This window comes from Gadus chalcogrammus, chromosome 23, assembly GCF_026213295.1.
Source record: "Gadus chalcogrammus isolate NIFS_2021 chromosome 23, NIFS_Gcha_1.0, whole genome shotgun sequence".
Lineage (NCBI taxonomy): Eukaryota > Metazoa > Chordata > Actinopteri > Gadiformes > Gadidae > Gadus > Gadus chalcogrammus.
Window position 1 is genome coordinate 10,871,652 of NC_079434.1, and position 24,980 is coordinate 10,896,631.

Sequence of the window (24,980 nt, forward strand, 5' to 3'; positions counted from 1 at the left end):
TCGAGGGCTCCACCCGACCCTAACCCCCGGTCCACCCAGGTCCAGCCCGGAGCGGCAGCTGCAGCTGCTGTGCCTGGTGCACGGGGTGGTCCAGCGGGGAGACCTGCCCCTGCCCTCCATGCTCCAGGCCATGATGGAGCGGGTGCTGCTGCCCCTGGCCTCCCACTGCAGCCCCGGCGCCCTGGCCCTCTTCTTCCTGGAGAACGTCTCGGACGTCATGGCGCTGCTGCTCTCGCGCTTCACCAAGGTCGTTGGTTGCTCCCAGAATGCGGTTGCTTTTTTGATCTACATGTAGCACCCTCGGTCTCAATTGGTATGGGTAGATGAGGTGATAGCATCGCTCTAGGTCCTCTAGGAGGAACACTTTAAAAGGACTCACGAATGGGTTTGGTGCTGGTTGAATAGTAAACAATTGTAATGCCTTTTAGCATCAATAAACATTGAAAGTAATACTGGGTTTACAAGGGATTGTACACACAGGGATTTCTGCTAAAATTTGAATCATATGGTTAACTACAGAGCAACCCAAACATACTGCACACAGGAATACACCAGGTTTGTCAGGGTTAGGGCACATTTAGGGCATTCAGCAGACTTTTATCCAAAGCAACAACCAATAAGTACATTTGTCAGTAGAAAGCAAAACAATATATCACTGTCAGTACAGTACACATATTCGGCTATTACATTGTCCTGTGTGTGTGTAGAGGGGCTTGCAGCCGTGACATGATTTCCTACTCCATCCACTCAAACTTCCTGTCCCGGGTTTCAGTCCAGTGAAGACGTGTTCGAGTCCCAGCTGCTGAGGAAGCTGGGCAGCCTGAAGCTGATGGAGCTGCTGTACTCCCGGCTCCCCAAAGAGGAGCTGTACTCCAAGGAGTCCCTCGTCAACCAGGCGTACTGCCGCTCGGACCGCACCGAGGGCAACGAGCTGTCCAAGGCCCTCATCAAGTAGGTCAAACCCGCGGTAAAACCACATGAGTCCGATTGTCGCCATCAGTGCCATGCGATTTATGATATGATATGATGATGATGTCGCCTCACACCCCTCATTGTTTGTAACCATCGGATTCAGAACTACCATTCACATTAAACATAATCCTGTGATTGCACAAAGATTGTGCTTCCTTGGTTTCACTAAACCGGTCTTCACTGTTACAATGGAACCATTAAAGGGAACGTTAACCCTAGTTGAGCAGAAGAAGCTCTGCCCACGTCTAGCACGGTGAAGTGCCCTGTATCATGGCTGTCCACCCCTCCCACCAGGTTGTGTTTCGAGGCCTTCACGGAGAACATGGCCGGAGAAAGCCAGCTGCTGGAAGCCAGGAGACAGTACCACTGCGCCGCGTACAACTGCGCCATCGCCGTCATCAGCTGCAGCTTCAGCGAAGCCAAGTTCTACCAGGGCTTCCTCTTCAGCGAGAAGCCAGAGAAGGTAGTAGGCCCTGGTCTTCGGAGACCGTAAATCGTACACTGTTGATGGTATAACGGTTAGCAATAAAGGACGTGTTTTTAATGCTGATGGATGCTGGTTAAGCAGCTGATAGACCAGACACACATTGTCATACTTTTAGGACCGTGAGACTGTAGCAGTAGAAGATGTTTACTTTCTTTTAAGATAATTATTTTATATTTGTACTGTTTTTTTTCCAGCATCAATTCATTTTGGAAAACCTTATCGATGTCCAAAGGGCTTATAATTTTCCAGTGGAGATCGAGGTATGTGGAAGCAGATATGCACTACTTTGTGTATTAATGTCCCTTCGTCACGGTTTCTCCCAAACCCCATAGCTCCCCTGTCCATTCAATGTCACTGTATATAATAATAAACATTATTTCTTCTTTTGATATAGGTCCCGCTTGAGAGAAAGAAGAAATACATCCTGATACGTAAAGAAGTGAATGAAGAGAACGGAGGTACAGTCTTTCTGATCTGACCCGGGCATTCCCGTTGGCAACCTAACCACCACATATATATCAATGTTAGTGTTAAAGGTGACATATTATATTACCAGGTGTGAGTGTGATTAGCCTTTACTGACATCAAAAGTGGGCGTGTCCACCTAGATGTATGTTGGATAGATCAGTCTACCATCATAACCAGTGGACTGTAGCAAATCGTGCTGATCTATCCATCATACATCTAGCTGGACACGCCCACTTGTGATGTCAGAAGAGGCAGCTTTACAAAACTGCTTGTGCCGGCTAATCACACTCACACCTGGTGGTATAATATGTGACCTTTAACCTTTAACCAACGGACCCGTGTCGTGCACCACAGAGGCCCCGGTGTATCTCTCCTCCCAGTCGTACATGGCCGACAGCAGTCTGAGTGAGGAGATGAGCCAGTTTGACTTCTCCACGGGGGTCCAGAGCTTCTCCCTCGGATCCCAGAACCCCGAGGGGAACCCGCGCACCGTCGCCAAAAGGGCAAGTCCTCCCTCCACGGCCTCCGCCTCGCTGCACTGACTGAGGGTCTGCACGGCTCTTAAAGAGGAACCCTCCCACTGAAGAGTGTAACCGCTGCTGCAGCACCCTCTATTGTCAACTGGGTCGTGGCGAGAATGGTTTCTGGTTCAAATGAGTGCACTTACTTGTTTGTATCAATTGGGAACCGCAATTGCAGAAGCTACGTCTGCTGCTTTTGTTAAATATTAGTTATCGGGTATTACTCATAACATTAGCGGAACAAAGCTAAGCTAACTGTGAATGTATTCTCCAAGTAGAAGCACAATAACAGTTATGATTTTCACCAGCGTCCACAGGAGACTGAGGAGGCGACGGCGTCCCAGGACGTGTCGGTGGTTCTGGAGATGGACGAGCTGAATCAGCACGAGTGCATGGCCTCCATGACGGCCCTGATTGGTCACATGCAGCGGAGTGGCATCACCCCCAAAGTGGAGCAGGTAAGGGAGGCGCTCCCAGTGACACACACACACACACACACACACACACACACACACACACACACACACACACACACACACACACACTCAAACCCCTCACGACCACGCAGACAACCCTGCACCTCGTAGCCACCCGGGTTTCCAAACCCCCTCTGCTCCATGTCATTCCAATCCCTGGAAATATATAAGCACCATTCAAATGATAAGCCGTGGTGGTTTATGAATATTCAGAACACAGAATAAGCTGCAAGGTTTGAAATGTAAATTTTTGTGAATTCGATTTCCACACATGAATCCAAAATAAAGTAGAGCACTTGTGATTGACCAAACATCGTGGTAGTATCCGTGGAGCTTCAGTGCCGATACCAGAGTTCTCAATGTGTTTGTGGGGCAGGGATCCACGCCCAGAGAGCTTCCTCCGTGGATGAAGTTCCTGCTGGGCAAGCTGGGGAACCCGTCCACGCCTCTGAACATCCGTCTCTTCGTGGCCAAGCTCCTCATCAACACGGAGGAGGTGGGCCCCCAACCGCCGCTCGCATCTCAGCGCTCCCGTCTTCTGTGCTTAGAGTTTCCACATTGCTGTCGGAGAAGTGCCTGTAAAGACGTACGGGGATGTTGCAGGTGTTCCGGCCGTATGCCGCTCACTGGCTGGGGCCGCTTCTCCAGCTGGTGGTGTCGGGCAACAACGGGGGAGAGGGCATCCACTTCATGGTGGTGGACATCGTGGTCACGGCGCTCTCCTGGATCAGCCTGGCCAGTCCCAAGGTGCGTTGTACCCATGCCCGCCCCTCAGAGAGTGGTGTAGGGACGCAGGGACAGGCGTCAGATCATAGACGTCCCTTCTCTGTTCCCCAGGGTAACCCCAGGGATGAGGTGCTGGCCAATCGGCTGCTGGAGTTCCTGATGAAGCACAGCTTCCACAGCAAGAGGGCGGTGTTCCGCCACAACCTGGAGATCATCCGCACCCTGGTGGAGTGCTGGAAGGACTGTCTGTGTGTGCCCTACCGGTGCGGCCCTTGCACTCCCGCTCTGTACAACAACTGCATTGCAGTTTTTCATTGATGGCTTATCTAAGTGATTGGATTCAAACTGCACTAATTAAAAATGGACATAACAGCAAAGAGGATTTCGGGGATACGACATATTGCACAGAAAATTACTCCAGCTCTTCCTAGTTTAAAAGTAAATAATCTGAACGGTTTACAAGTTGAACAGTGCACTAAACGACACATCTACGTCTTTCTCCTAAATCAACGCGGTGGAACCGTCATGTCTCGTGCTTTGTCTTTTGAAGTGTTCCCTGTCCTTATTGTCCTCCCTCTCCTTTGACTGTTCCCTGTCCTTTTGTGGTTTCCTTTTAGTGTGATCTACGAGCGGTTCAGCGGCAGCGACCCCAACAGTAAGGACAACTCCGTAGGGCTTCAGCTCCTGGCCATCGTCCTGGCAAACAGCCTGCCCGCCTACGAGGCCACCTGCGGAGTGGACTATGACAGGTGGGAGACCAGTGCATGCACAACGCAAGAAGACCCCTGGAAGTGACACGTCTTTAAAGTCTGCAGCCGTCCTAGAGATCTCGTCACATGTGTCAATGTGGTAAACATTCGATACCTGGTGTTGACTGACTTAGTGGTTAGACTCAATGTCCGGATTCGTTCTCTTATCTAAGGAACATGTTGGTTTAAGGACCAGATGAACCATCTTGTTCTTAATGGGAAGCTAAATCAAACCATTTTTTCAGGAGAGGAAGGTGCTTGGTTTAACGGCACACTCACTGGCGTTAATTCTCTTGGATTGTTAAATGTGACAATCGCGGGTCATGTTCTTGATTGATTACATGATTGTTCTGGAGCATTGCTCATGTCCTGGCTGATTCCCATGCATTGTGTGTCTCTCAGGTACATGCAGTCCCTGGCAAACAACCTGTCCTTCACGCGCTATAAAGAAGTTTACTCTGCAGCCGCTGAGATCGTTGGCCTCATCCTGAAGAACATGGCTGAGAGAGATGAGGTAGGCAGCGTTTCTGTCACTCTTATTCTGCTTTTCGGCACCTTTTACAAGCTACCAATAACAAAAAGGATGCGGTTATAAAGTTATATTGTGCAAGTTTAAAGGTGCTGTAGGTAAAAAAAAAAAAAAAGCTATAATTTCACTTAATTAATCTGTTAAAAATGCCAGAGGCATCCGTCGGCTATTGAGTCAAATGTGCTGAGAGATTATCTGCTTTGAGTTAACTGCGCCTGCCTCTCAGCCAATTTGGATTTCACACATGTAGGCCTACATTGTCTCCTGGCTTACTTAACCTGCGTGTCGTTTGCTGTCAGTCTCCACAAGTCCTTCTGAGCCTGGCGGCCAGCAAGGTGTCGGAGCTGAAGAAGAAGGACCTAGACGACAAGTTCATCATCTGCCTGAGCAAAGTGTCAAAGCACTTTCCTCCCTTTATGGACCGGTAAATAATGTATACATGTTGTGTATCACTACGACGTCACCAGTGCGTCTCTTTTTGACAACACCCTCACCACGATGACTCTCCGCCTGTTGTTTCCGTCCTGCAGATTCGTGAACTCTGTGTTCTTCCTGCTGCCCAAGCTGCACGGCGTCCTGAAGACCCACTGTCTGGAGTGCGTGCTGAGCCGCGCGGAGGTCATCCCAGACATCTACATGCTGCTCCAGACCAAGGGCTTCGTCCAGATGATGGCCCACAGGTGGGACAATGCACCACCTCCCACACGCACACATGGCTGGTGCCTTTCGATCTGCATTGGCGTTCATTATCATTCATCGGGTTATGTTCTTCTGTTGTGACTCCACCGTGTCTGGAGGCAGCCTGACTCTGAGTGTTGGTGTTGTCTTCCATTCCCCCCCCCCAGGGACGAGGCGAGGCAGAGGGTGTGTCTGGACATCCTCCACAGGGTGCTGGCCCTGCTGACCCCCCCGCAGATGCAGGAGGTCCTGGGAGCCGTGACGGCCTTCGTGTCCCACCCCTCCCCCGTCTGCAGGGAGAGGATGTACGACATCCTCATGTGGATCCAGGACAACTACAGGCTAGTGCTCGGCTGTTTAGTTACTCATCTATTGGGGCTTGCTTTCTATCTAGAAGCCCTTCATCACGTGACCGCCATGTTTTCCATGTGCACTGACTTCGGGGCCAACGCTAGTTCCTGATTGGCTCAAGTTGGCACCAAGGGGATGTCACTTGTTGACCTGTTGACCCCGAAGTTGTTATAGTTGTTTTGGTGCTTCAAATGTTGGCCTCGAAGGTTTGCTTAGGTTTCAGGAAAGTTTATTTCATGTGACTTCCTGGTTCTCCGTAGTGATGAGGAGAGCATGGCTGACGAGACGTCGGTGAAGGTCCAGGAGGGCGCCAAGGAGACCCTCCTTCAGGGCCTCGTGGACGAGAACCAGGGCCTGCAGTGAGTACCCGCAGGCTCACAGCCTCTGGCTCTCTGTTCATTTGGGAAACCCAGGGGGATTTGAAGTTCCATGTGACTTAATTATAATTTTTTGTATAAGGCATTTCATGTAGGAAGCAATTTTGCTTGTAATTTGCTACGAGGCATTTCCTTTAGATTAACTCCTTCATCCTTTTATTTATTTATCCAAAGAAGTTTCTTGCTTGCTCAAAACAGCAAGAGAAATATTCACTATAAAACAATACATTGTTTGGTCCATTGACCCAGGGTCACACATTCTTTTCATTTCCTACTCGCCATTCACCGGGGAGTACGTAGATCATTAGTGCTACAGCGCTGTGCGTGTGTGTGCTCCCTCTCAGGCTGTACGTGCGCAACTTCTGGAGCCAGGAGAAGCGTCTGCCCCGGGCCACGCTGGAGCGCATGCTGCAGGTGCTGCACTCGATGTACTGCTGCCAGATCGAGAGGTCCTTCCTCAGCCTGGCCACCAACCTGCTGCTGGAGACGACCAGCCAGAGCCCCGACTTCACACGCAACATGTTCGAGTACCCGCTGTCCGAGTGCACCTTCCAGGTCCGTTCTGTCTCCCGACGCTTTGGCCGTCTCCATGCCAACCTTTGACGGGTGGCATGGTTGCATTTTTATAATTATTCCTTCCAACACTAAACCTTTGTGGTGTTGGTCATGATTTTATTATTTTACTTATTTTTTGTCGAGTTGGTTAGGGGTAACACGATAAAGATTCACTGCATTCGTTATTTTTTAGAATTCCACCAAATTCTGTGTAGATGGCGACCAGTTGCGTAGTCGACCGCAATGAGGTGTATCAGCGGATGCTAGTTTTTTGGGCTTTGTCAAAATGAACAGGATAATTGAGAATGAAAATAATGAGCTGTATTGGGATATTCCCTCTGCATCCCTCTGATGAATCACCATGGTCACAACAGAGTCCATGGTGTACAAAATGATCGAGTCCACTCTGAATACTGTCCCCTTCTCATCGAACCCACGCACGCGTTTCAGGACTACGTGATCGACTCAAACTGGCGCCTGAGGAGCACGGTGATGACCCCCATGTTCGTGGAGACCCAGGGGTCGGCAGAGAGCCAGGCATCCCCCTCATTGGCGGGCGGGGCCAGGGGCCAGCTCAGAGCCACGCAAGCCACCCTGGAGTTCACCCAAACACAGGCAGCGGGAGGTAAAGCAGACATACCACACGATGACGATACGTTCAGCCACAGTATGCCCACCTATTTTTCAAAAAAATAATGAAATACTTCAACTGTTTGCTTATTATGATGTCTTCCCACATGGCACCCATTGCACCCCTAACCATCCCTGGGAGAAGGCACCCCTCCTCCAGGTTTCCTCCTTGATAGTTTAGGGCGTGTTCCTTGGTCTCTGGGGTCTAGGGTTAGGAGAGGGTCATCAGCGGTGAGCTGTGAGCACCCTTTGAACTTAACCAAAGTCTATAAGAGCTGCATAAAATAAAAGGGCTTTTTTTTAGTGATCCCCTCCCTCCTGGCCCCGTTGAGGCTGTGGGAGCCTGTGACCGATCAGTCGGTGCAGCTCATCCTGGTGGGGTCCAGGCCCCGACAGGGCTCACCGCGTCATAGGGGCTGGATCATTAAGAACATGGAACCAAGCCAACGGTCCAGTCCACCCCAGTCCAGTCGCACCCCCGTTAACCCCCCAGTCCCTCCTGAACCGTGGTGGCTGTGGTCCACAGGGCGCCGCACCGCCTACAACTGGCTGACGGGCAGCAGCGTGGACACGCTGGCCGAGTACTCGCTGGGCTCCGAGTCCCTCTCCTCCTCGCTGCTGGCGTACGGCAGGCGGCCGGCGGCGGCGGCGGCGGCGGCGCGGAGGCCCACGGGGGAGGGCTTCGGCACCCGGCGCCTCACCGCGCCCACCGACGAAGGGGACAGCCGCAGCAGAGGTGGGTGGGGGAGTGGGGAGCAGGCGGGTCCTAGTGACCCGCTCGGATGACCTTTCAGTGGGTGGGCATTGGGCCATATTTTAAATTCCACTCGATGTTTCCAAGAGGAATTAGAGGTTTGTTGTACTCCTCCTCCTCCTCCTCCTCTGGACCAGCGGAGAGCGAGCGGCGTGCGGACATCCAGAGGCTGAGGCGCCGGTTCCTGAAGGACCAGGAGAAGGTCAGCCTGGGCTTCGCCCGGAAGGAGGTGCAGCAGCAGAGGCAGAGGAAGGTACTGGTCACCGTGCCGGGGGTTCACTGGAGACGCTCCCCGGAGGACTGGGAGTCTCCCCCTTCAAATGAACAATAATGTCTTTAACAAATACACTTTACGCAGACACATAGTACTTAGCGTTGTGTAGCGTCTTAAACTAGCTGTCTTTGTTGTGGAAGTGGAATGGGTTAACCTAGCGATTGTAATTGCTTAGCACTTGTTTCTATGAATATCTTGACTACCTACAGTGATATATTGACAAATGTACTTATTTTAAGTCGCTTTAGATAAAAGCATCTGCCAAATGCCCTTAATGTAAATGTTAACTTGATTAAATATGTGTTGTAGAAGCTAGGGTAGGTGTGTGTGTGTGTGTGTGTGTGTGTGTGTGTGTGTGTGTGTGTGTGTGTGTGTGTGTGTGTGTGTGTGTGTGTGTGTGTGTGTGTGTGTGTGTGTGTGTGTGTGTGTGTGTGTGTTCTGATTTACAACCAGCCTCACTTCTGCCCTGGTCTCCCCTCCCTCCCTCCCCCCCCCCCCCCCTGACCGGCCCTCGGACCCCAGGAGGACCGGGTGGACAAGAGGCTGAGGAAGGAGTCCCAGGTGACGCTGTACCGCAGCTACCGGGCCGGAGACTTCCCGGACATCCAGATCCCATTCAGCAGCCTCATCGCCCCCCTGCAGGCCCTGGCCCAGGTCAGCCCCCCCCATCGCCCAGCCACTGGCTGGCTGCCTTCTGACGTACCTCACTGGTCCAAGACTAAGCTGTTCAGTAATGAAGAGGATCGGAGCATACATGGGGATGCTACGTGAGCTGGATTGGTCGATGCATAAGTAATTAATGGCGCCGAAATAGTGGTATCTGTGGAGCATCTCAGAGGTGGGTAAGTGGCTCAGGAGGTAGAGCGGGTTGGCTGGTAACCGCAAGGTTGCTAGTTTGATCCCCGGCTCATCCTAGCTGAGTGTCGAGGTGTCCCTGAGCAAGGCACCCAACCCAAACTGCTCCCGACCATCTCAACGCCTTGCACGGTTGACGCCGCCGTCGGTGTGTGAATGTGTGCATGAATGGGTGAATATCCGGCCATATTGTAAAGCGCTTTATAAATGCAGTCCATTTACCAGTAATCTGTTTTTGTCAGAAGGGTTCCCCTCTCTTATACAAGGTCTAATGCCTCACCCTGTGTTGCATTCCTGTTGCCCGGCAGAGAGATGCCATCCTGGCCAAGCAGCTCTTCAGCGGCCTGTTCGCGGGCATCCTGGGGGAGATGGAGGAGCACAAGTCCGTGGAGGAGGCCCGGCAGATCAAGGAGGAGCTGGTGAGGGACCTGGACTCCTTCCTGAGCCGCAGCACCCTCTGCTTCCCTCCCTTCGTGGCCTGTGTGCAGGTTCGTGACACCCGAGACTCAACCCCTGGCATCTTAAGTGTTTCCTGGTTGCCAGTCAGCATATTATCTACATATGTGTATATTGAGGGATGTATTTTGCTGTGCATTTGCTCTTATTTACACGGAAAAAAATGTTTTACCTCAAAGTATATGGAGAAATTGTTCTAAGTCAATCCCAGCGTTCTTGGTATGGTGTGTGCAATGTGACCGAGCGACCCCGAGGTCCAACCCAACACCCTGCCGACCGCTCCGTGTGTCCAGGACATGAGCCTCCAGCACCGCGACCTGCTGCACCTCCAGCCGGCCTCCATCAGCTCCACCTGCCTGGCCAGTCTGCAGCAGCCCTCTGGCATCCTGCTGCTGGAGAAAGCCCTCCGAGAGGCCAGCGGGGGCAGCGCCGAGCCCCCCACCAAGCGCTCCCGAGGACGCAAGGAACTCCCCCCGGACACAGAGAAGTGGATCCACCTGGCCAGGTAGGCGCCGCTGTAGTCTCACTCTGCGTCTCGGATCGGGTCCTAAAAATCCATACCTTTTTATGATTGTGTAGAAGACATATTTATCCGTGTTTTTCCACACGTGACCCAAGGCTGTACAGATCGCTGGAGGACTACGACGTGGTCCGCGGGATCTTTGGCGGTAAAATCGGGACCAAGGCGATAACCTGCACGGCACTCGATGCTGAAGCCAACAACGACTTTGCAGAGGCTGTGAAGCTCTACAACGAGGTAACCCGGTCCCTCTATATCACTATACTATCAGGCAGATCCATGCCGGTAGTGTACTGTTTATTGTGAGCACATCATAACCTGCCTGTTCTCAGACATGATACCTAGCCACCTTTATCCAAACTTTTAGTGTGCAAATTCTGTCGTCTTTAATTTTTTGGGGGCTGGAAAGAAATGACCTGAATCTTATCGACACTACTGCAGTTTAAACAGCATATTACTGTAATTATATTATGTTCCTTTTGAACCAGATTTAGAGTATTGTAGACAATGGCTTGCCGTATTTGAGTGAGAGGCTCACCAGAAGATTAGCAGCGCGTGTGTGACAGCGGTGTGTGTGTGTGACTGTGTGTGTGTGTCTCCGTCGCGGCCAGGCTCTGAACCAGGAGCAGTGGAGCGACGGCGAGCCCACGGAGTCGGAGAAGGACTTCTGGGACCGGGCCGCCATGGAGGCCTACAGCCACCTGACGGAGTGGAAGTCCCTGCAGTACTGCTCCATCATCAACGTGGACGACAGCCCCGAGCCCGACCTGGACAAGATGTGGGCCGAGCCCTTCTACCAGGTACTGTAGTGATGGGACCAGGCCAGGGAACCCTATCCACTGGAAGGGCTGTGGCTGCTTTAGGCCCTGCCTTAGATTTGACCAGATGAATAGAATAGAATGTAGAATACAATAGAATTCTTTATTGTCATTGTACAGGATACAATCAAATTGGATGGCAGTCCTCTTGGTGCTTTATAAAAAAACAACATATAAAAATATATATTATCTAGCCAGTGGCCACTCAAAGCACTTCACAATCATTGCCCTACAATCACCCATTCACACACCGACGGTGGTGTCAGCCATGCAAGGTGAAATCCAGCTCGTCGGGAGCAGTTAGGGTCAGGTGTCTCGCTCTGGGCTACCCCGACACTCAGCTAGGAGGAGCCAGGGATCGAACTAGCAACCTTCCGGTTACAAGTCAACCCGCTCTACCTCCGGAGCCACTGCCGCCTCAATAGTCCCTTCCTGCTAGCTTTTCTTGTAAGATTCATCCCCATCTTTTAGAACCCACTTTGAGTAGGACCGGTAAATCCTAGGATTCATTGGCTTTCAGTGCAGCCATTCCAACTGTGTGAGACTGTGTGAGACTGTGTGAGACTGTGTGAGACTGTGTGAGACGGCTCGATTATGGATTTTTTTTTGATTTTTTGGTCAATATTGAAATCACGATTATTCAAACAATCATTTCTGAGTTTGAAAACATGATGCAGCTTTTCTCTCCAATAAAACTCTGTAACTGAGAACTTGACCTTTCCCCCTTAAGGAACACAAAATGATCAAATCGAGTTTTGTGTGTGACCGTGTGCGTGACCGTGTGTGTGATTGTGTGCGTGCCCAGGAGGTGTACCTGGGCCACATGGTGCGCAGCATGCTGAAGCAGCTCCAGCAGGGCCAGCGGGACCAGGCTCTGCTCAGCTTTGTGGACCGCGCCATGCGGGTGGAGGAGCGCCAGCGGCTGCTGGAGGGCCACCACAGCCAGGAGCTCAGCCTGCTGTACGTGCTGCAGGACGACTACGACCGCGCCAAGTACTACGCCCACTACGCCATGGAGCTCTTCATGCAGGTACTGGAGAGGGGAACCTGAGAAAATTAAATCAAATGTCGTTGAAAAATATCACGTGGATTTCAATCCAGTTTGATTTTGTTCAAAGCATTTGTAAAACATCTGCAAAGTGTGTTGAGCCAAAGGGGCGGGAATCACCGGTGTTCCCTTCAGTCTTGGCTCTGCTCCCCAGAACTACTCCAGCGTGGACACCCTGCTGGGCCAGAGTCGTCTGACCATCCTGCAGTCAGTGCAGGCGCTCACCGAGATCCAGGACTTCCTGCAGTTCATCAGAGGAGACGGTGGGTAGCCCAAGACTAACCCACACATTTAACCCACAACCAACCCACACATTAAGAACACAGGTAACCCACACCCACGTTAAGAACGCAACTAGCCCACACCACACACTAAGAACACAACTAACCCAAACTACACATTTAACCCATTTAACACATTTAGAGGATAGTTGATGGAAGACTATTAGACTTCACACTGCTGGCTGTGAGTGGAACCTGGTTCCTATTTGATCCTGTGTGTTTGTTAGTGTCTGTTTCTTCTCTGAAGCGGCTGATCAGATCCTGGACGGACCGCTACCCCGACACCAGAGTAGATCCGATGAACGTGTGGGATGATGTCATCACGTCCAGGTAAGAAGGGCCTGTTCATATGTCAAAGGACTGTAAAGGCTATGAAACTGTCAGGATTTGGTCAGAGAAGATCATTTTCATGTGTTGGGTAGTTTGATGGAAAGGCACAAAGATTTTCCATGCAAACAATTGCAACACGCATGCAAGCACATTTGAGTTTTGTTGTTCTTCCCCTCGTGCTGATCGTTGAACTGTGATGACCTCTGTCCGGGGTTCAGATGTTTCTTCCTGGACAAGATCTGTGAGAAGCTGGGCAGCCAGGGGGACAGTGTGGACGTCCTGGTCAACAACTGCAAGTTCGACATGAGGCTGCGCATGGCGGACAGCGCGTGGAAACAGGTGACTGGAGGCCTGCGGCTGCTGGGTTTCCCTGTTCGCTCCCCCCCCTCTCGGGAGATGTGCTTGTATTCACGGACGACCATGGCTTTAAGTAACCCTTCAGTGTTTCTCCATCCAGGGTTGAGACAAGTCCAGTTCAGTTGTGCAGCCCTGGATCACAATTCAAAGGATTCCATAACATTTCTACATTCAGATGGACTACAGGGGGCTTGGGGGGTCTCGGGGGGGGGTCTCCACTAACCCTTTCGTTAGAATATCAAATTAGCCAAGATAAGATCAATAAGCACAGAGCAGAGTCATCTCCAGATACCTGGTTTTTGGTGTGTTATTAGTAGAGTCCAGTGTGTTTCTGTGTATCGGCCGGCCTCCTGACGGGGATCTCCCTCCACATCACTCTTGCAGAGTAACTTCCCGGTGGCCACCAAGCTGCTGAAGGAGCTCCAAAGGGAGGCCAAGACGCAGAGGGGGTGGTTCCTGCAGTGGGTGCACTGCTTCAGCCGCTTCAGCCACAAACGCTGCCTGACTCAGGGTCCCGTGGAGCAGATCACGACCATGCTGAAGAGCATCCCACTGCTGGGTAGGCATGAACACTATCCCAATCACCAACAATGGACAGAGGACATTTTGATCAAGGATTTTTAAGATCGGGCTGCTGAAAGGGGATGCTAGTTTAAATCCTCAGCTTCTGCTGGCCAACTGTCATAATGGCTTGTGGGTGTCAAGGTGGCCTGTGCTGTGGCTGCCAAGGGGGCTTCCTTAACTGCTTGCACGGTGGAAGCAAAGGGATGCATACGATGGGTCAAATGTTACACCAACGTGGCAGTAGGGTCCAGAGAAAGGTCAGTACTGTGGGCGTCTTTAGATGTCTGACGTCCCGTCTCCACAGAGGAGCTGGAGTCAGACTGCGCCTCGGCTGCCGCCCACATCTTCCGGGACCAGAAGATCCTCCAGGGCACCTCGTACCACCTCCTGGCCTCGGCGGTGGGCAGCAGCCCCTCCGTCCTGGAGGCCGTGGAGACCAGCAAGGCTGAGAAGGTGCTGAGGCTCGCTGGGTCCTCCGCCTCCACCAGCCAGCCTAAGGTCAGGGACTAAGGGCTTCGAAGGCTTCTCTGGTATTGTGTCAAATATTTCTTTAATCTTTTAAAGGTGACATATTATGTCACCAGGTGTGAGTGTGATTAGCAGTTACAAGCCGTTTAGATGATCTTGGCAAGCATCTAGGGGAACACGCCCACTCGTGACGGATTGTAACGGCTATTCACACTCTCACCTGGTGGTATAAAATGTCCCCTTTTAAGAGAGTGGAATGGACGTAAGCAAACATGATGAGTTGTGGCGAATGATGAGTTGTGTCGCATTTTTTTACACATATTGAAATGGTGTTCTGTTCAATGGCGCCCTCACTGCGGTACGATGTCCGATGGCTGTGTTAATGTGGCGGTGTTCAGGCGGTGGTTCGTGTCCGATGGCTGTGTTAATGTGGCGGTGTTCAGGCGGTGGTTCGTGTCCGATGGCTGTGTTAATGTGGGGGTGTTCAGGCGGTGGTTCGTGTCCGATGGCTGTGTTAACGTGGTGGTGTTCAGGCGGTGGTTCGTGTCCGATGGCTGTGTTAATGTGGTGGTGTTCAGGCGGTGGTTCGTGTCCGATGGCTGTGTTAATGTGGTGGTGTTCAGGCGGTGGTTCGTGTCCGATGGCTGTGTTAATGTGGGGGTGTTCAGGCGGTGGTTCGTGTCCGATGGCTGTGTTAATGTGGTGGTGTTCAGGCGGTGGTGGCGGAGCTGCAGCTGCGGGCGCTGCACCTCCTGGGGGGAGCCGGCAGGAAGGCGGACGAGGAGCTGCTGTCGTTCAGCAGCGGCTGTGTGGAGAGCGCCGGCGTGGCCCGCACCTACATGACCCTGGCCAACTTCTGTGACCAGCTGCTACGGGACGAGGAGCGCAGCGGCGCCGGTGGGCCCGCAACGCAACACAACACACACACTAGGCCACATCGCACACACCATCACACCACACCACACCACATCGCACACACCCAACCTCCTATTCTCGCCATAGGGAGGTACCGGTATTAGAGGAATAAAACAATGTTACCAATGTAAAAATCCAAGGGCATTCAGATTTGAGATCAAAGTAACAAAAAGACATTGAATTTGTCAATTGTATTATGTTTTTTTAAAGGCCAACCAAACCCTAGCAAGCCTTATTCAAATGAAAGGGGATGGAGTGGCTGACATAGTAGTGCTATGGATTGATCCTGGTCAAAATGTTAAATGCGCAAACGTAGGATGGAATGTAAATGTGTGTGTGTGTGTGTGTTTGTGTGTGTGTGTGGACAGTGAGTGAGTTCCCCGAGCTCTCTGTGCTGCCCCTGCACGTTGTGGAGAGCACCCTGAAGGCCCTGAAGCTGAACAGCGAGGACGCCCGTCTGCGCTTCCCCCGCCTGCTGCAGATCATCGAGCTGTACCCCTCCGAGACCCTGGACCTCATGACCAAAGAGGTTTCACAATAAAAGCGCAACATTCACAACAAACGAGCTTGATCAATTCATGTCTACATATGAGACGATGCAGTTAGGGCTGAACGATTTGGGAAAATTATCGTATTGAGATTATTTCGTCCAATATTGCGATTGTAATTTAGTATGCGATATTTGTTTTTAAAGGTCCTTATGTTCTGTATTATTCACTCACTGAACAAGCATTCACTACACCCTTTGATAAATCGTTCAGCCCTAAATGCTAATATGATGTTATATACAACAGTAGATATTGTCTCACCACATCTTGAGTTGACATGAAGGTTTCTGTGAGCAGATGGCAACGGTACCGTGCTGGATGCTGATTGGCTGGATGAGTCAGATGGTGGCCCTACTGGACAAGCAGGAGGCGGTGGCAGTGCAGCATTCGATAGGCCAGATCGCGGAGAGCTACCCCCAGGCCCTGGTGTACGCCCTCATGGCGAGCAGAGAGAGCTACCACTTCCAGGACTCTGCCGTGGGACACAGGCAGCAGGAGTTTGTTAACAAGTAGGATTCAGCCTCCAATGCATTGTGACCCTCATCACTGCGAAACTACTGAACTGTGTCCCCATCACTACGACACCACTGCACTCTGACCCCATCACTACGACACCACTGCACTCTGACCCCATCACTACGACACCACTGCACTCTGACCCCATCACTACGACACCACTGCACTCTGACCCCATCACTACGACACCACTGCACTCTGACCCCGTCACTACGACACCACTGCACTCTGACCCCGTCACTACGACACCACTGCACTCTGACCCCATCACTACGACACCACTGCACTCTGACCCCATCACTACGACACCACTGTTCTCTGTCTCCCATCACTAGGACCCCTCAACAACTTAAAGGGGCATTATTGTTGGTATGTTTCTGCTTTCTAACTTTCTAATGCTTTGTGTTTGTGTGTGTGTGTCTTTGTGCGTGTGCGCAGACTCACTAGTCTTCTGGATAAGGGCGGAGCTGTACAAAACTTTGTAGACTCTCTTCAGCAGCTCACAAACCCTGAAATGCTGTTCAAGGTAATGTGGTTTATGGTCTATGATATGGTCCGTTGAGTCTCTCAACAACACATACGAGTCTCCGGATCAGCCTCCCTTGAGCTCCGTCCCTCAAATTGTCCCCAGGATTGGTGGGAAGATGTGAAGAATGAGCTGGAAAAGCCGGGTTTTGACAAGGACAAGATGGCCCGCATGTACAAGGAAATGCAGGCGTCCCTCGGGAACACCAGAGCTGAAGGATGTGGAAGTTTCCGGAAGAAATTCAGCCAGGTCGGTTTGGTTTGGTGGAGATTAGTACTAGCTAGGGGATTTCACTTTAAAACTGCTCAATTATGGTTCTCCTGGTCCAATGTGTATGAGATTCAACAACAATAGAAGTGCGTTGTGTTTGCAGGGAAGGAAAAACTGAAACTGGACAAAAATCGACAAAAGATATCAAATCTTTACATACAATGTGTTCAATGTCCCATCCAACTCAAAACAAATGAACCGGAATGGGTGCATTCATATTTGGTTTTAGAGCATCAATTGTAAATGATGCAAATATGTGTTGAAACGTTTCAGAAATACTATAAAGAGGTGGAGAAGATACTGGGGCCCCAGGGGACAAAGCTGTTTGAGAGCAGGAAGGACAAGAAGCTGAGGAATCAGGTGGAGGACCTGATGAGGGACATGCGCGGCTTCCAGAAGGAGCCAGGCAACCTGAAGGAGTATTCCCCCTGGCTCAGCAGCTACAAGGCGGACGCCTTCCGCAACCAGCTGGAGGTCCCAGGTCAGTGGCACTGCCATCATACCACTGTCCTACACCACTGTCCTACACCACAGTCCTACTGTCCTACACTACTGTCCTACTTTCCTACACCACTGTCCTACTGTCCTACACTACTGTCCCACTGTCCTACACCACTGTCCTTCACCACTGTCCTACACTACTGTCCTACACCACTTTACTACACCACTGTCCTACTGTCCTACACCACTGTCCTTCACCACTGTACCACTGTCCTACACCACTGTCCTACTGTCCTACTCCACTGTCCTACACCACTGTACTTCACCACTGTCTTACACCACTGTCCTACTGTCCTACACCGCTGTCCTACACTGCTGTCCTACACCGATGTCCTACACCACTGTCCTACACTGATGTCCTACACCGCTGTCCTACACCATGGCTGCCAGGGGCTGATGGAGTAGGAAAGATGAACCTGAGAAATACTGAATTGGATAACATCTGGCTGATCAGGCATAAGGACATCAAAGGCCTACTGGGCAGCAGCACTGATCACTGATAAATCAAACCTTCGAAAAATGCTAATTAAGGATAGTATCAAGATGTGCTTCGTTATATTTACCCATTGTTCTATTTCCCTACCTGAATATAAATCTGTCTGGTTCCACATCGTGTTTCTACCCCGCTCTGATCTCCACAGGACAATACGACGGCCGGTCCAAACCCCAGCCCGAGTACCACGCCAAGATCACCGGTTTTGACGAAAGGGTAGGTTCCCCTTCTTCGCCCCTCACACAAGAGCTCTGTCCTTCCCGACGGCGCATGGCCCCTTTGACCTCTCGCAACCTTTTTCCCCCCCTGCAGGTGAAGGTCATGTCGTCCATCCGGCGTCCCAAGCGGCTGATCGTCCGGGGCGACGACGAGCGAGACCACCCCTTCCTGGTGAAGGGCGGCGAGGACCTGCGGCAGGACCAGCGCATCGAGCAGCTGTTTGGCGTCATGAACACCATGCTGGCAGGCCACGCCCCCTGCACCCTGCGCAGCCTGCAGCTCCGCACCTACCAGGTCATCCCCATCACCAGCAGGTACCGGCAGCTCTGGCTCTCTGTCTCTGCTTTTCACTGTCCGTCTGTCTCTCTCTCTCTCGTTCTCGCTCGCTGTCTGTCTCTCTGTCCTGTCTGTCTCTCTGTCGTTCTCTGTCCGTCTTTCTGGTTCTTTCTCTCTCTCTCTGTGTCTCCGTCTCACTCACTCACTCACTCACTCACTCACTCACTCACTCACTCACTCACTCACTCACTCACTCAATGCAGTAGATGTTATCCAAAGCCTGGTTTGGTGTGCCCGTGTGCCCTGTAAGGATCGGCCTCATCGAGTGGATGGAGAACACGTGCACGCTGAAGGAGCTGCTGGCCCGCAGCAGGACTCCAGCGGAGAGCAGCGTGGACATGAGGTCAGCAGCCCTATATGTACACACTACATACAGACTCAACCCTGCCCCCGATGCCCACCTATGTATTTCTCTTAACTTTTGCATGATTATACTTGCATTGAACCCTCCAATCATTCGGTTTCTTCTCAGGCCGTTTGAAGTTTATGATGGTTGGATATCCACCTTTGCTCCTGGAAAGGACGGTGCACAAAAATATCCAGATGTTTACAAGTAAGTGGGGGGTTTTAACATGCTACCGTGATCGACCTGCTAAACCTGAGGTCAAAGGTCATCCCTCATAAACCAACACGCGTTTGGTTTGTTTCTGTCGTTCATCCAGAAAGGCAAAGCGTGCAGACGCTGTCAACAACTTCATGAAGGTTATCCAGCTCGTCCCGGAGGATCTGCTCAGGTACACACACACACACACACACACACACACACACACACACACACACACACACACACACACACACACACACACACACACACACACACACACACACACACACACACACACACACACACACACACACACACACACACACACACACACACACACAGTCTGTCTTTCTCCCTCACCCCCTACTGTCCAGGAGGGCGTTTGTGAGGATGAGCACCAGCCCCGAGGCCTTCCTCTCTCTGCGCTCCCACTTCGTCAGCTCCCACGCGCTGCTGTGCGTCAGCCACTGGATCCTGGGCATCGGCGACCGCCACCTGTCCAACTTCATGGTCAACACTGAGACCGGCGGCATGGTCGGCATCGACTTCGGCCACGCCTTCGGTTCAGCCACGCAGGTTCGCCAGCTCCGCCTCTCAATGGCCGCCATCCCGTGTCCATGTCGTCATTAACATGGTCGAGGAGGGGGGGCCTCTTTCTGACCCACCATCCGCTGGAATGTCATGCAGGAGAATGATTTTAATACACTGTAGACGATGGTGTACGTACGATGGCTGTGTGTTGGAGAGCAGATGTCTTACGGTGAGGGTTTTGTGGTTCAGTTCCTGGTGGTGCCGGAGCTCATGCCGTTCCGGCTGACCCGGCAGTTTGTGAGCCTGATGGAGCCGCTGAAGGAGGCGGGTCTGATCCAGAGCGTCATGGTCCACTCCCTCAGGGCCTTCCGCTCCCAGCCCGAGCTGCTGCTCAACACCATGGACGTGTTCGTCAAGGAGCCCTCGCTGGACTGGAAGGTGAGGGCGCCGATGGCGGGGTCTGCCTCTCCCTGACTGACGGGAACCGCCTAACAGTAGTTCATCCTAACAGAAGAGGGATTGATGCATTGATTATGTTATGTCTAATTACAGCACTTAAAGCTCAGCAATTCCCATGCTTTATCAATACTCACAATGTTAATAAAATAAGTTAGGCAAGGAGTTGTTCCACAGTATTGTTACGGATCTGGTCAAGCTGTACGTAGAGTGCTAGTGTGTTGCTAGGTACAACCACATGGCACCACCCGGCGCTGACCCTGTCTGAATTCACAGAACTTTGAGCTGAAGCAGCTGAAGAAAGGCGGGACTTGGACCTTAACCGTCAACACCAAAGAGATCAACTGGTACCCGCTGCAGAAGGTGGACTTTGCCCGCAGGAAGCTAGAGGGGGCCAACCCTGCCACCATCACCAGGTACAGCATCCACTACACCCACACGGGTAGCAGGGTTCTGATTGGCCCAGCTCACCCACACGGGTAGCAGGGCTCTGATTGGCCCAGCTTACCCACGCAGGTAGCAGACCTCTGATTGGCCCAGCTCACCCACACGGGTAGCAGGGCTCTGATTGGCCCAGCCCGCCCACACGGGTAGCAGCAGGGCTCTAATTGGCCCAGCTCGCCCACACAGATAGCACTAGGGCTCTGATTGGCCCAGCTCGCCCACACAGGTAGCAGCAGAGCTCTGATTGGCCCAGCTCACCCACACAGGTAGCCCAGCTCGGATTGGTACAGCATCCACCACACACACGGGTAGCAGATGCTCTGAATGGCCCAGCTCAACCGTACCACTGTGTCTGCCTCTGGTTAGCGAGGAGCTGAGGCTGGGCCTTGAGAAGGACCCCGCCTTCCCCGGGATGCAGCGGGTGGCGCTGGGCACGGAGGAGCACAACGTGCGTGCCCGCCTCCCAGCACTGGGCCTGACGGTGGAGCAGCAGGTGGCCTGTCTCCTGGACCAGGCCACCGACCCCAACCTGCTGGGCCGCGTCTGGGGCGGTTGGGAGCCCTGGGTCTGAAGGAGTGGTATGGCCTCGGGAACATTATGTTGGTATCATCAGCGCCCGTCGAAACAACTTCGATAACTTTAAAGTTATCGTGCTCTTGTGCGGTTTTTATGGCACTTATGTTTAGAACTAGACACATATACAGTTACAACTGTGTGGTTAGAAGTAGTCAAGCTATGGTATGTTGCATTATTTGTGTCCTGTTGGCAATGATTTTTAATAAAAGTCTGAAAGGTACGCTGTGTAAGAATCTGAAATTGCTTCTGCCTGTAGGAGCTCGGGCATTGAGAGCTCCGTGGTGTGACCAGTGGCGGCTGGCGATCAAACATGTTGGTGGGGCACAGTAATAGACAGGGCACAGGGGGTTTGAGGTTTCCCCCCACACCCATAATTTTTTGGGAATTTGCATTTTGGGGATGGCCACTACCTATTTACCTACTTTTCATTCAGATTCATAGCCTACATCCTGAATTGCAGGGCCTGGATAAGCTTACACTGCATCTACTTCATGGCCATTCCACCAGCCATTGCTAGTTGACCCATTGTTGTTATTCTGATATTGAGACAAACCATGATCACTGTCCTATAGCGTCCATTTTTTGTGAGTCTCAATGTCTACTTCAAATGCAGTTAGAAATATGGGACAGTTGCTTCATTTTGTTTATATGCTACAGGCCGAAAGACTAAATTAATATGTAACTTACTTGCTCCTTTTAAGTATAATATTGCTTGGGGAGTCCAATTCCTCCACTGAAAAGGGTGGAAAGTGCTTACAACTCTCTGCTAGTTGCGATCTATCTCCTCTCTACATGTAGTTGTGGTGCGCGAATGCTGCTGAGGGAGTTAGCCTATTGGATTGATTCGCTGAATTGTCCAATCATGTGGTGATAACAAAAAAGAAAAGCGATACCATTGGCCTGGGGCGCACACTGGTGCGACCCGTGTGCGAATTTTCTTGCGCCAATTAAAAGCTGTCTCTGCTTGATAGACAGCAAAAAATTAGCGAGCTACACAACGTGGCCGGCGCTCCTGACTTGGAGGAGGGCTTTATTTCGAATGACCAATAAGCCTAGCCCAAATCATTGACGTTCAGACGCATTTAAATGGCATACAATTCATGTCACACAATTAATCGAGGGTAAACGCTATGTATTTTCGTTGATTTATTTCGTAATGATAATAGTTTATTAATAGTTGGCAGATATATTCAAGTGAATATTTCACGGAGGGGCGGCGCCCTAGCGCCCCCTATTGACCCACCGCCACTGGTCGTGAGAGTTGCTGGTGTTGTATTTCCTCGGACAAACGGATGAACAAAATGTTTGCAATGAGTTTCGGCTTTGGATATGGATAAACGGCGATTGAAAGAAAACACGCTGTTGATGGACGGAGGGGTCGAGGAGGACGAAACAGAATAATGAAGTCCTGCAGGTGGGAAGGGGGGACGCGGGAAGTGGGGGTGCTTAGGGTGCTGCAGCACCCCCCCTGGCTGTAACTGCAAGTGAAAAAAGTTTTCTGAACAAATCCATACTTTTTTATTTATTTTTATTTTATCATACAACTTTCTTTTTCATTAAATTATTGAAATCCACCCTTTTTATGATATTCATCATATTATCATTTCATTTTATTTAGAACATTGTCTGTGTAGGCTGACGTAGGCTATGACGCACAACGCAGAACTGTCCATAGCTGAATATGGTACTATGCTGATTTTACATAAGCGTGTTTGTGTTCAACATCTGTTGTAGTGAACATTCTAAAACTGGTATCAAATTTTGCTGCCATATTAATAGACACGTTGAATGTTATCGTTTTGATTCTGGAATCCCGCACGTAAACTGGTTGGAAAAAAAAGAGGAAAGACGGACGGTTCACTTGACGGAGAAACCGTCACTTTCCTCATATCAGACAACTCGTAACCCTGGATGAAAATGAAGGCTTTCTTTTATTGTCACTTTCCTTTGTAAACCTTTAGAAATAACCTCCTGAATCCTTGTTATAACGCTGTGTATAATCCCGGACCGCAACAGCATCGGCCTGTTGTTGTGTGAAATTCAGCACAGTATCAGCCGAGTTGACTCTAATTTCCACATTGTTTACTTGCTTTCCTGACGGCCGATAAAAAACGACAGAGTTACCCCTCATGTTTTTTCCATGTTGACCAATAAAAAACGACAGTGGTATTGTCACGTTAAAATTGTACCGGGGGCGAAAATTGCACCTGTCTACGTCATCAGTTGTTGACAAATTCCGAACCTGCCAAATTTCCAGACTGTGAATTGTAAAGTCAAGTCACAAGTGTAACCTCCAAAATATCCTGCTCTGCGTCTTGGTGGTGTGGCGGTAAGGGCTGTGGGTTAACACTCTGCAGGTGCAGGTTCGAGTCCCCGCACGCGAGGCTAATAAGAAGCTGACTTTCAAAATGAGCTTTCAGACACTATGTAAGTTCGGGTTCCCTGCTCAGAACCAGGGTTCAAGAGGTACCTTAATGGATACATCTTATTTCTCTATCATGTGAATGGTAAACTCAAGTATAACCTCCAAACATGTTCTGGGTAGCGTCTTGGTGGTGCAGCGGTCAGGGCTGTTGGTTAACGCTCTGTAGACTAAGGTTCGTGTCCCCGCACGCACGGCCAATAAGAATGATGAGCTTTCAGACACTATGTAGGTTCAGGTGCCCTGCTCAGAACCAGGGTTCAAGAGGTACCTTAATTGATTTATCTTATTTCTCTATCATGTGAATGGTAAAGTCAAGTATAACCTCCAAACATGCTCTGGTTAGCGTCTTGGTGGTGCAGCGGTCAGGGCTGTTGGTTAACGCTCTGTAGACTCAGGTCCGAGTCCCTGTACTCACGGCTAATAAGTATGATATTATTGACATTCAATTTCACACGACATTGCTTCTTGTGAATTGTTAATTCAATTATGAACTGTGATTAAGTCTGACCCAGTGGGGCAGTGGACAGAGCTGTATGTGTTCTCTTCTTGAGTCGTGTAAATGACCTGGGTTCAAATCCTGTCAGGAACACTCACCTTTGATTGGAGACATTTTCCAACAATGTCATGTGTATTGTAGGGTCAACAATGAACTCTCTCCGTTTCAAAGTCGGTGTCTCTGTGGCGCAGGTGATAGAGCTGTTGAGGATCTGTTCTGGAGACACCGGTTCGATTCCTGCCATTGGGGGTTTTGTGAGAATCACTCTCTGGTGGTTGGATGAGTGTGAATGACTGTCTGTGTGAATGGATGTGTCTGTGAATAAGTTAATTCGCAGCCATCGATTCACACAGACAGTCATTGGGAATGAATGGGTGAGTGGGAATGACTGTCTGGGAGAATGGATGACTGTGAATGAGTGCACTCATTCACAGCCATCCATTCTCACAGACAGTCATTCGAAATGAATGTGTGAGAGAATGGACCCAATCAGCAGAGAGTCGTTCCCATAAGACCCCCCACTGTAGGAGTCAAACCGTTGACTCCAGAACAGATCCTCAACAGCTCTAACACCCGGAGGAGGGGACATTTTGATAAAAGTTTCTCCTTTACTTTAACAAAAATGTTGTACTCCCACCTGGATTCCAGGTGAGAGTGTGTCAGGGTGCTCCAGGTGAGAGTTCCAGGTGAGAGTGTGTCAGGTGGGACTTGAACCCTGGTCTCCAGAACTGATATCCAACAGCTCTCTCACATGCGCCACCGAGACACTTACTAGTACATGGTCGAAAGTTATACTTGTCAATGACATTTTAGACATTTACATGTTTTCAAAATCGTAGTAGGATTCCAAGGTTAGTGCAGAAGTGGGTACTTGAACCCACGTCTCCAGAACAGATAACAAACAGCTCTCTCACTTGCACCACCAAGACACTGGCATTGG

At 50.8% G+C, this 24,980-nt stretch overlaps 1 protein-coding gene across 2 annotated transcripts in view; it reads left to right on the plus strand.

Annotated features, from left to right (window-relative positions):
* The window catches only part of prkdc (protein kinase, DNA-activated, catalytic subunit), a 45,148-nt gene extending 20,506 nt beyond the window's left edge, over positions 1-24,642 (plus strand). Inside the window, exons 41-86 of one of the 2 annotated variants that reach the window (XM_056583904.1) lie at positions 40-247; positions 773-951; positions 1,267-1,435; positions 1,654-1,719; positions 1,854-1,917; positions 2,282-2,430; positions 2,757-2,906; positions 3,301-3,420; positions 3,528-3,671; positions 3,762-3,913; positions 4,268-4,399; positions 4,802-4,913; positions 5,228-5,352; positions 5,459-5,608; positions 5,774-5,947; positions 6,218-6,316; positions 6,679-6,889; positions 7,340-7,514; positions 8,046-8,255; positions 8,411-8,526; positions 9,070-9,201; positions 9,711-9,890; positions 10,152-10,363; positions 10,477-10,615; positions 10,990-11,178; positions 12,002-12,226; positions 12,399-12,507; positions 12,753-12,855; positions 13,074-13,194; positions 13,597-13,771; positions 14,081-14,274; positions 14,958-15,141; positions 15,528-15,688; positions 16,005-16,216; positions 16,662-16,749; positions 16,855-16,998; positions 17,293-17,500; positions 18,162-18,229; positions 18,326-18,546; positions 18,819-18,911; positions 19,041-19,121; positions 19,231-19,302; positions 19,487-19,688; positions 19,893-20,081; positions 20,376-20,515; positions 20,910-24,642. In XM_056583904.1, the coding sequence (XP_056439879.1) occupies positions 40-247; positions 773-951; positions 1,267-1,435; positions 1,654-1,719; positions 1,854-1,917; positions 2,282-2,430; positions 2,757-2,906; positions 3,301-3,420; positions 3,528-3,671; positions 3,762-3,913; positions 4,268-4,399; positions 4,802-4,913; positions 5,228-5,352; positions 5,459-5,608; positions 5,774-5,947; positions 6,218-6,316; positions 6,679-6,889; positions 7,340-7,514; positions 8,046-8,255; positions 8,411-8,526; positions 9,070-9,201; positions 9,711-9,890; positions 10,152-10,363; positions 10,477-10,615; positions 10,990-11,178; positions 12,002-12,226; positions 12,399-12,507; positions 12,753-12,855; positions 13,074-13,194; positions 13,597-13,771; positions 14,081-14,274; positions 14,958-15,141; positions 15,528-15,688; positions 16,005-16,216; positions 16,662-16,749; positions 16,855-16,998; positions 17,293-17,500; positions 18,162-18,229; positions 18,326-18,546; positions 18,819-18,911; positions 19,041-19,121; positions 19,231-19,302; positions 19,487-19,688; positions 19,893-20,081; positions 20,376-20,515; positions 20,910-21,114 (6,952 nt within the window). In that variant the 3' untranslated portion in view covers positions 21,115-24,642. The remainder of the gene's footprint in view (positions 1-39; positions 248-772; positions 952-1,266; positions 1,436-1,653; positions 1,720-1,853; positions 1,918-2,281; positions 2,431-2,756; positions 2,907-3,300; positions 3,421-3,527; positions 3,672-3,761; positions 3,914-4,267; positions 4,400-4,801; positions 4,914-5,227; positions 5,353-5,458; positions 5,609-5,773; positions 5,948-6,217; positions 6,317-6,678; positions 6,890-7,339; positions 7,515-8,045; positions 8,256-8,410; positions 8,527-9,069; positions 9,202-9,710; positions 9,891-10,151; positions 10,364-10,476; positions 10,616-10,989; positions 11,179-12,001; positions 12,227-12,398; positions 12,508-12,752; positions 12,856-13,073; positions 13,195-13,596; positions 13,772-14,080; positions 14,275-14,957; positions 15,142-15,527; positions 15,689-16,004; positions 16,217-16,661; positions 16,750-16,854; positions 16,999-17,292; positions 17,501-18,161; positions 18,230-18,325; positions 18,547-18,818; positions 18,912-19,040; positions 19,122-19,230; positions 19,303-19,486; positions 19,689-19,892; positions 20,082-20,375; positions 20,516-20,909) is intronic. The other variant, XM_056583905.1, reaches the window with a different exon arrangement.
* Positions 24,643-24,980: the final 338 nt, after the last annotated feature.